Source organism: Labrus mixtus, chromosome 13, assembly GCF_963584025.1.
Source record: "Labrus mixtus chromosome 13, fLabMix1.1, whole genome shotgun sequence".
NCBI lineage: Eukaryota > Metazoa > Chordata > Actinopteri > Labriformes > Labridae > Labrus > Labrus mixtus.
Window position 1 is genome coordinate 432,432 of NC_083624.1, and position 11,168 is coordinate 443,599.

At 41.4% G+C, this 11,168-nt stretch overlaps 2 protein-coding genes across 2 annotated transcripts; both read right to left on the minus strand.

The window, feature by feature from the left end:
- Nucleotides 1-417: 417 nt before the first annotated feature.
- On the minus strand, nt 418-3,276 carry LOC132987527 (trace amine-associated receptor 13c-like). Its single transcript, XM_061054642.1, has 2 exons — nt 3,081-3,276; nt 418-1,829 (listed from the first exon to the last, which is right to left on the minus strand). Exons 1-2 carry the CDS (start codon nt 3,274-3,276, stop codon nt 970-972), a joined length of 1,056 nt encoding a protein of 351 aa, XP_060910625.1. The 3' UTR covers nt 418-969.
- Nucleotides 3,277-7,471: 4,195 nt separating this feature from the next.
- LOC132986570 (trace amine-associated receptor 13c-like) lies at nt 7,472-9,022 on the minus strand. The gene is made up of 2 exons (XM_061053025.1): nt 8,850-9,022; nt 7,472-8,662 (listed from the first exon to the last, which is right to left on the minus strand). The coding sequence occupies exons 1-2, from the start codon at nt 9,020-9,022 to the stop codon at nt 7,846-7,848; spliced, it is 990 nt and encodes a 329-aa protein (XP_060909008.1). The 3' UTR covers nt 7,472-7,845.
- Between the last annotated feature and the right edge of the window lie 2,146 nt (nt 9,023-11,168).

Below are 11,168 nucleotides of genomic sequence, written 5' to 3' on the forward strand. Positions count from 1 at the left end.
TTAGGTACTCTTAGCCTATTATTGTTTTGATATTATGTGTGAATTTCACTGTGAACTAGTGTCATGTCATTGTTCAGTGGTTGTGTACTGTCTTACTGTTGTGACGATGTTGTCAGTGTATGTTTTGTTTCTCCTGCCCAGGGAAAACAGATGTAAATTAGCTTATAGCTAACTCTGGTACAGCTAATTGGCTGTACACTGTCCCTGTAAAAATAAACAAACAGCACATCAGCACATCTCTTATCTTTTTTTGGAGTAACATTTTATCAATGAACTGCCAACTTAAAATATGGTGATGAAATCCACTTGACATGTTTAAAGAGAAAAAAGGCTTGTTCTATTCCTGCCTGATCTGTGAGTGCTGAGAAGGTTATAAAAAGGACAGATACTCAATCTTTTCTTTAAGATCCTGTTTTTAATGTTTTTCATTATCATTAAACATCGATGGCCCATGATTACCTTAAAACCACATACTATGCATGTTTAGTTCACCATTTTGAATTTGAGATTCCAAACATAAAGTAATCTAAGCAGGACAGCAGCTCTCTTTCTCTCTCTCTCATTAGGCCGTTTTGTCCCAACCCCTCTATTTATCAAAATCAAGATTCCAGTAAAACAAAAATAAGGTAAATTCTTTACTGCATGACCATATGTCACATATTTGATCTCATTACAATCCCATAATGTCATTCAAAACTACTTATGAAATATACATAAAATGCTTTTTTACAGCTAGAGAAAGTATGGAGGGCTAAAGTAAAGCAGAAACACAATAACTATTCAAGTCTGCATGTGTATAAATCCACACACAAAAAAAGTCAAAATAAGCAACACAGAACACAAGACTGGATTCATATTATATCACAGTGCGAAGAGGACACACATTGATGAATTAAATTGAAGCACAATGCAGAAAATAAATGTTTGGTATCTAAAATTCGAAGTTAGATTTACTTGACTTATTGTCCTCTACAGGACTTGAGCATTACATGAGTTAGGCTGCAGCATCTTCAGTGTGACAATGAGTCTTATTGATTTTCTAAACCAAGGGTAAAAAAAGGCATAGATCACAGGGTTAAGACAGGAGTTAAAATATACCAAGCATATAACAAAAGTAGCAGATGATGCATTGAGCAGGTTATCTTGGCCTGTTAGAGCGACACAGTAATATGGGCAGAGACATATCAGAAAGACAATCACGACAATACCAAGAGTCCTGGCTGCTTTTAGCTCAGATTTTAGCGCAGTAATTTTCAATGAATGCTGCAGTGTGACAGCTTCAACATGAGAGCGTATTGCCCGAGCCTGAGACACAGCCACCACAAATACTCTCAAGTACAAAACAACAATAACAGTGATGGAAAGAATAAATGTTAAAATAAGATCTGCAATTCCTGCAATGTAGTTGACAAATATTACACACTCTCCAACACAGGAATGATACCTGCCTTGCTGTTCCAGGACATCCTTCAAAACCAGACTCTGAAAGATCACAGAACAGATCCAACACAGACAGACACAGACTTGAACTCTTTTTAGAGTGACTTTCCTGGGGTAATGAAGAGGATGACAAATAGCCACATAGCGATCAATAGATATGAGTACCATGGTTCCAACTGAGGAAGAAGTAACAATATATGCTATATACTGATACAGAGTACATATGAGGTCACCAAGCAACCAGCAGCCATCGATGAGCATAATTTGAAATATCATGACGAGGCCCACAAAGAAATCTGAGATAGCCAGAGAGAGGAGGAGGAAGTTGGTAGGAGTATGAAGTTGCCTGGGGAGGAAAGCAGCAAAATGATCATTATTATTTGCAGTGTCTAGTATTCAGAAAAAACTGATCAGCAAAGATTAAAGTGGAAAAAACATAATATTTAGAATTACGCTGTTCCTCACTCTTAAACATAAAAAAAACATTTTGTTTACTATCTAACAGTTCCATGATGTATGAAATATTGTTCTACTTGAAGTGGGAGATAGAGATGATGACCAGCAGGTTTAGAGCTGCAGTGACCAGAGAGATGAAGGACAGCAGAATGTAAGTCAGCATGACCTCAAAGTGAGGACGAATTGCCCGTCTACAGGAGGTGTTGAGGAGTTGTGGAAAGCATGGTTCAGTTATCTCCAAGGTCTCCATCACAGGAGAGAAGAGAAGCAGCTCTGGCAGCTTCTTGACTGAAGCTTCTTATTGAAGTCACTATTTCTATCTTCCCCGCCCGCCCTGTCTCTATTGCTCTTGTTCTCTCTATGGGAATCAATGGTTTGTATGCATTCTTTGCTTGCCTTTCTTAATGATGAGGATACCTGTTGTCTATGTGTATGTCTTCCTATGGCAATAAGACAGATTTTGTTGGACTTTTTGGACTTTGTATGCATTAGAAACAAAGTATGTTTTTGTTTGCCTTTTTTGCCTTTTGTTAAAATAAATATTTTTTTGTTCTCTGATTTGGATCCCACTCTTTGTTTTTCCATAACCGGATAGAATGAACTGAACTGGCCCTGCAGGAGGCCCTGCCCAATCCTTTGTTCCCATCCGATGCCCTGCTTATTCCTGCTTCCTCATCAGAGGCTCTGCCAAATCCTGTGTCCCCGTCATGGACCTGGCCCATACCTGCCGCCGATCCCCATTGGCTAAAAACTCCTGGCTGCCCTCCTGAATTGATCTGCCTTCCTTGGATAGTATGTTGTTCCCATCCTCCATTTTCTAAATAGCTGCTTGGAGTTGTGGCAAGGAGGCCATTGGGGCCTATCGTGGTGGACAACAAGAAATATGCTGATAGACAATGGCATTGAATGAACCTCTTCTGTCTCCAGAGGCAGCTGGCAGGTAATGGATGACTTTACCTGGTCAACTTCAAATTGAATACCTTGGATGATGTAATACTTTTGGGAAGCTATGGAGAAGTACTTGTTTTATTTGTGTTTAGGCTCAAGAAAGTTCTGCCAAACTGTTAGAAGACTCAGGATGGGGACATCGTTGGACATCGGAAGGAATACTTTGAAGAACTCTTGAACCCACACAGCCCGTCCTCTGAAGAGGAGGCAGTCTGAAGATCAAGGGAAAGCCGTACCACTAACCTTGGCAGAGGTCACCGAGGCAGTTGAAAAGCTCCTCAGTGGCAAGGCGCCAGGTGTGAATGAGATTCGCCCCGAGATGCTAAAGGCTCTGGACATTGTTGGGCTTTCTTGGCTAACACACCTCTTCAATGTAGCGTGGAAGTCTGGGACAGTGCCTGTGGAGTGGAAGATCAGTGTGGTGGTTCCCATTTTAAAAAGGGCGACAAGAGGGTGTGCTCCAATTATCGGGGTATCACATTTCTCAGCCTTCTGGTGAATCTTTACTCTAGGGTGCTGAAAAGGAGGCTACGACCCGTGGTCTAACCTCAGATACAGGAGGAACAATGTGGATTCAGTCCTGGCTGTGGGACAGTGGACCAGCTCTTTACCCATGTAGGGCTTCTTGGGGGGGCATGGGAATTTGCTCATCCAATCTACATGTGTTTTGTGGACTTGGAGAAGACTCATGACCATGTCCCTTGGAAATTAGTTTCCTCTGGAAGGTAGCTGGGTTCAGCTTTGGAGAAAGGTTGAGATCAGACATTTGAGAGGACCTCGGAGTAGAGCCACTACTCCTTCGCATCGAAAGGAGTCAGATAGGTGGTTCGGGAATCTGATTAGGATGCCTCCTGGACACATCCCTTTGGAGGTTTTCCAGGCACGCTCAACTGGGAGGAGACCCCGGGGTAGACCCAGAGTTCACTGGAGGGATGAAGATCTAGATCGATGTTTTGACTTTCAGTAGATTTGTTTGAATCATTGCTCAACCAAACCATGTATTGCCCCAGATAGAATGGATTGTTACACCCCTAGCAGGAACCTCAGTCACTTCTAGGGAAGTAACAATACACACAACTAATGATGCAATTGTATATCCACCTTTTGTCACAAAATGTTTAATCATTTCTGCCATGTCTGTATGCCTGTCTTCATCAGCTACATAATAGCCACATAGCAAATAGGCAAATGGTTAGTAACTAGAGGTGGGTAGTAAACCACCACTATCAATACCACCAGTATTATTTTCTGACACGACATGGGTTTTTACGATACCATCATCACCGGTTTAAACAGGGGCGTTTGGTTTTAGTGCACACACAAGGCCATACAGATTTCTCAACCTACTGGCAACAGTTAGAGGTAAATAAAAGTATCATAGACTAATGATTACTGTACCCCAACACAGCACGGATTTGCATCACAAGTCTACATGCTGAACATGTGTTTAGACCAATGATTTACTTGTCTTAAGTCAAAGTTTATAAAAAGAAACAGACTGTAGCTCTGACTAGTGGACAAAAGAGTGGCTTTAAAAACTGTTACTCTCTTCAGTGTTGTTGCAAATCTCAGCTAAAAGCAGCTCCGCTAGAGCTCAGTTAATTTAATGATACACATATAATTTTAAGACATCAGACATAAGACACTTTATTTTCATTGGATGCAATACAACGAGTTATGTTGGTGACAAACAGCCCAGCAGCAATGTACGAGATAAAAATAAAATAAAATATAAAAAATATACTACCAGCAGATTAAAGACAAGGTAAAGCAACAGACAATATACAAATTATACAAAACAAATCACAGTAAAATTCTCCTTTTAGAATGATGTTGGAATGCTTTTATTAAGAAAGCGTCATAACAGGAAATCCTGTGTCTTTGGCAGCAGATTATCACAACTCTGCAGTAGAGAATCAAAAATTAAAGCCACTCAGACTGAGAAGTTATAATGTTCTGAGGATTGGACACAGTGACTTTTTATGTTTAGAAATGAGTTGGGTATTGCATCAAACAGGCTAACTTTTAAAAAATTAACACCACCATCCAAGTCTTCGGTACCTTAAGCAATCTCCCAGTCCTACATCTGAGACTGGAAAACTGTATCAGCGAAGTCAGGTGCTCCTCAAAGTGTTATTTTTTACAGCCTATTTATTAAAAGTTTTGGTCAGGAGTTCTCCTCCACCACTTAAAACATCCCCAGCCAAGCAATGTTTTTACTTCTCCGTAGCATCCCAAAAGTATTCCAACATCCAGACCTGGACTAATAAGGCTGAACGGGCCCCTCTATTTATCAAAATCAAGATTCCAGCTAAACAAAAATAAGGTAAATTCTTTACTGCATGACCATGTGTCACATATTTGATCTCATTTCAATCCCATAATGTCATTCAAAACTACTTATGACATATACATAAAATGCTTTTATACAGCTAGAGAAAGTATGGAGGGCTAAAGTAAAGCAGAAACACAATAACTTTTCAAGTCTGCATGTGAATAAATCCACACACAAAAAAAGTCAAAATAAACAACACAGAAGCCTGAAACTTGAATTCTCTCAGGGCCAGTCTATCTCAGTTTTGGGTTGTTATAGACCTCCTTCAGCCTGTTTGGAAGCCTTGTCGTCCTTATCTAGCTATGTTGCTGGACTAAATTCCAGTGAGCTACTTTTGGTTGGGGATCTAAGTTGTGATTGGCTGTCCACAGCTTCAGACAGCCTCAGATCTGTTTGTGACTCTCTAAACTTGTCTCAACTGATTGATATTCCAACTCGTCCTAATATTAAACAACCCACAAGATCAACCCTACTGGACTTCATTTTGACAAATGCCCCTCATAAGTATACTGATATAGGGGGTTTTGCAAATCATTTAAGTGATCATTGTGCCATTGCAACAGTTTGAAATGCCAAACTTCCCAAAACCAAGCCTCGGCTTCTTCAAAGAGATTTTTAAAACTTTTACGAGCAAGCTTTTCTACATTATTTGGCTTGTTTTGATTGGACCAGAGTTTCTCTCTTTGACAATGTAGAGCTAGCCTGGAAGTATTTTTATGACGGATTTCTGTTTTTAACAGACAAATATGCCCCGTTTCGCAAATTCAGGGTTAAAGGGCAAAACAACCCCTGGTTTTCAACAGAAATTGGAAATCTACTTAAAGATAGGGATGTTGCCTGGGCCAGGGCAAGGAAATCCAAAACCCCAGTGGATTGGCTCCTCTTTCGCCAGCTTCGTAATAAATGTACAACCCTAATTAAGAGGGCCAAATCAGAGTATTTCATCTCTGAACCACAAAAAACCTTAATGACCCAAAGAAATTTTGGAAAGTCATAAAATCTTCTTCTGGCCATGTGTCACCCAGTGATGTGCCGGCCCACTTAGTCAAAGAGTTTTGCATCCTGACTGACAAATCAGCAATGCTACATTGTTTTAATGAACATTTTATTTCAGCTGGCTTTTTATTTGACTCCTTGCACCCTCATTTGCTAAAATCCGACAAAAATCAGGATAATGCGTCACTGGCATCTGAGGTTGATAGTCAACTTACTGTTCATCCTTTTCATTGCCAGTGTCAACCACTGAGGAGAGCATTACAGAAACTGGACTCCGGGAAATCAGCAGGTCCTGATAAACTTGAGCCGTTCTTTGCATTTTGGCAAAAGTATTTGAAAAAATCATTAGTGAACAACTGAAGGATTTTTTGGATGCCAATAATGTGTTATCTAAGTATCAGTCAGGTTTTAGAAAAAAACATAGTACTGGCAACAGTTAGAGGTAAATAAAAGTATCATAGACTAATGATTACTGTACCCCAACACAGCACGGATTTGCATCACAAGTCTACATGCTGAACATGTGTTTAGACCAATGATTTACTTGTCTTAAGTCAAAGTTTATAAAAAGAAACAGACTGTAGCTCTGACTAGTGGACAAAAGAGTGGCTTTAAAAACTGTTACTGTCTTCAGTGTTGTTGCAAATCTCAGCTAAAAGCAGCTCCGCTAGAGCTCAGTTAATTTAATGATACACATATAATTTTAAGACATCAGACATAAGACACTTTATTTTCATTGGATGCAATACAACGAGTTATGTTGGTGACAAACAGCCCAGCAGCAATGTACGAGATAAAAATAAAATAAAATATAAAAAATATACTACCAGCAGATTAAAGACAAGGTAAAGCAACAGACAATATACAAATTATACAAAACAAATCACAGTAAAATTCTCCTTTTAGAATGATGTTGGAATGCTTTTATTAAGAAAGCGTCATAACAGGAAATCCTGTGTCTTTGGCAGCAGATTATCACAACTCTGCAGTAGAGAATCAAAAATTAAAGCCACTCAGACTGAGAAGTTATAATGTTCTGAGGATTGGACACAGTGACTTTTTATGTTTAGAAATGAGTTGGGTATTGCATCAAACAGGCTAACTTTTAAAAAATTAACACCACCATCCAAGTCTTCGGTACCTTAAGCAATCTCCCAGTCCTACATCTGAGACTGGAAAACTGTATCAGCGAAGTCAGGTGCTCCTCAAAGTGTTATTTTTTACAGCCTATTTATTAAAAGTTTTGGTCAGGAGTTCTCCTCCACCACTTAAAACATCCCCAGCCAAGCAATGTTTTTACTTCTCCATAGCATCCCAAAAGTATTCCAACATCCAGACCTTGACTAATAAGGCTGAACGGGCCCCTCTATTTATCAAAATCAAGATTCCAGCTAAACAAAAATAAGGTAAATTCTTTACTGCATGACCATGTGTCACATATTTGATCTCATTAAAATACCATAATGTCATTCAAAACTACTTATGAAATATACATAAAATGCTTTTATACAGCTAGAGAAAGTATGGAGGGGTATGGAACACAAGACTGGATTCATATTATATCACAGTGTGAAGAGGACACACATTGATGAATTAAATTGAAGCACAATGCAGAAAATAAATGTTTGGTATCTAAAATTCGAAGTTTGATTTACTTGACTTATTGTCCTCTACAGGACTTGAGCATTACACGAGTTAGGCTGCAGTATCTTCAGTGTGACAATGAGTCTTATTGATTTTCTAAACCAAGGGTAAAAAAAGGCATAGATCACAGGGTTAAGACAGGAGTTAAAATATGCCAAACATAGAACAAAAGTAGCAGATGATGCATTGAGCAGGTTATCTTGGCCTGTTAGAGCGACACAGTAATATGGGCAGAGACATATCAGAAAGACAATCACGACAATACCAAGAGTCCTGGCTGCTTTCATTTCAGATCTTTTGGCAGTTAATCTTGTTGATTGCTGCAGTGTGACAGCTTCAACGTGAGAGCGTATTGCCCGAGCCTGAGACACAGCCACCACAAATACTCTCAAGTACAAAACAACAATAACAGTGATGGGAAGAATAAATGTAAAAATGAGATCTGCAATTCCTGCAATGTAGTTAATAAAAAATATACACTCTCCAACACAGGAATGATACCTGCCTGGCTGTTCCAGGATATCCTTCAAAACCAGACTCTGAAAGATCACAGAACAGATCCAACACAGACAGACACAGACTTGAACTCTTTTTAGAGTGACTTTCCTGGGGTAATGAAGAGGATGACAAATAGCCACATAGCGATCAATAGATATGAGTACCATGGTTCCTACGGAAGCAGATACAACAATATATGCTATATACTGATACAGAGTACATATGAGGTCACCAAGCAACCAGCAGCCATCGATGAGCATAATTTGAAATATCATGAGGAGGCCAATGAAGAAATCTGAGATAGCCAGAGAGAGGAGGAGGAAGTTGGTAGGAGTATGAAGTTGCCTGGGGAGGAAAGCAGCAAAATGATCATTATTATTTGCAGTGTCTAGTATTCAGAAAAAACTGATCAGCAAAGATTAAAGTGGAAAAAACATAATACAAAAAAGAGAGTGTTCCTCACTCTTAAATTTCACACAATTATTATTTTTATTGTCTAACAGTTCCATGAATACATGAAATATTGTTCTACTTGAAGTGGGAGATTGAGATGATGACCAGCAGGTTTAGAGCTGCAGTGACCAGAGAGATGAAGGACAGCAGAATATAAGTCAGCATGACCTCAAAGTGAGGACGAATTGCCCGTCTACAGGAGGTGTTGAGGAGTTGTGGAAAGCATGGTTCAGTTATCTCCAAGGTCTCCATCACAGGAGAGAAGAGAAGCTGCAGACTTCCTGCAGCTTTATGACCGTAGCTGTTTCTGATCTAAACTTAAGTTAGCTTTACTCTTCCTGCTTGCACCACCTTTCTTCCCTCCCCTTCTGCTTTTCTGCTGCTGTAGCTTCACCCATTGAAACTACAGACCTATTACAGATCACCTCACTCCCAGAATCGAAACTCAATGTCCGCCATCTTGCTTGGTAGCTATAGTAACAGGCTCTGTGGATAAAGTTGATAAGAACGAAGGTATGCTAGAAGTATTTTCAACTTCAAACTTATATGGATGAAGCGGATTTGGAAGGTCTTGAGCTCAAATCGGATGTTCGTGGCTATCTCTACGAGCCGCAATATAGCAAAAGGCGGCTGCTGCCGACAGTCAGGTCTCGTGGGACGGCTTCTGCTGCATCTGAGGCATGGTCTTTTCTTCAGGGGTGCAAACTTGTTACCTTTTGGCGAAATTTGCCGTTTTGGATCCCAAATAGGTAATTTGTGTGATTCATTTAGATCTGCACTAAAAATATTTGGAGGGAGGGGGGGTGGTAAATCTGCGATGCGAGCTGTCATTCTTCTTGCGGCCGGCGAGCACGGTCCTGCGAACGTTAAGTCGTTTCATACTGATTGCGGTCAGAGCAGTCTGATTGCTCAACACGGCGTGAAGAAAGTACTTCCGGGCCCTGCAGTCAATCATTGCAACGCGGTCGGCACAAACTCGTCCGCATTGTTACAAAAATATTGGAGGTGCTCGGCTGGGCGCTCTGACCCTCCCTCCGCGGACCATTCTCGCGCCGACCGCAAGCAAACATCCTGTCTGATCATATTTACTGTTTGGTAGCCATAGGTAAAGATGTTGAGAGAAATGTGTGCTAGCTTGAAGGTAACTTCATACAGCTTTCTGGTTCATTATTATCTCAGGCAACATTAAAGTGACAGCTGATCAACAAATGTAATAAGGTAGGCCAGAGGGAATATAAACTTAATGAAAATCAGCGGTGAACTGAAGTGTGTGTGTGCACCAATCCAAGATGGCCACGCACACATCTGTGCATTTGTTTGCCTTCTGATTCTGGTGTCTTTGTATGTGTATTTTACCGACTTTTACTGCTCAAGTTTTAGCTTGCGTATGGAACACATACCTCCTGTCACCTCTATGAACAGCAACTAATCAAATCGACAAAATATCATTGTGTATCATTTTTTGCGACTGCTGGCCTCTCACCTCCACCAGTTCACAAACTAACTGGCTGAGCCGTGCAGACGTGTACAATCCCTGCTATTCAGCTGGATTCCCTGCCTATATAGTGCGCCTGTTGGAGAGTGGATAACCTGGTTGCTGGCGATATTCCACCTTGGATCCCCTGCGGGAGTGCCTCTGCAGGGTCCGCCTGCGGCGAGCTGTCAGTTGGCTGTTGGTTGCGGGCTGGGGTCTGCTGGGTCTCCTGTTTTCGGTGGGTCTGCTGTCTGGGCGCCTAGACACCTGGTTCTCCCGGCTTCGTGGGTTGGCTGTCCGCGGGATTGCTGAGCTGCTGGCAGTTGGTTGGCTGGTAAGCTTCTGGCTGCTAGCCGATCTGCCCTCCAGGCTACGTGGGTCTTTTGTCCCTGGCTACCGGGCTGCGGGCAGTTGGTTGGCCGCTGGCTGCCGGTCTCTCGGCTGCCTCGCTGGATGACCGGGTTTCCAAACTGGTCTCTGCTGCGGTCCTGCTGCTATCCTCCTGCTGTTGACGACTCCAGACTACGCGAGTTTGCTGTTTATGGAGCTAGCAGTTGGTTAGCTGATTAGCTGCTATCCGCTGGATCCTCTACACCGTTCTGCTGCGCGCTGGCTGCTATCCCTCGTCCAGGCAGCGTGAACCCGCGTGAACAACGCTATCTGGCATGCTATCGCAGGTGACTCTACCACTCGTCTTTCTCTGTTGTCGACTCCCGAACATTTCGCACTTTTGAACTCCTGGCCGCTCTGACTTTTAGGCTGTTACAATGAAGCTACTTCTTGCCCTGTTCACTTTGTTCTCGCTATTGGATTCAAATATATTCCAAATACATGCCAATGCACCTGGATACAGGCCATTGTCTCCGGGTCTGCCTAATGTGATGACCCTCACCTGGTTCTTTCGTGAATTGATGTTTGTGTCCC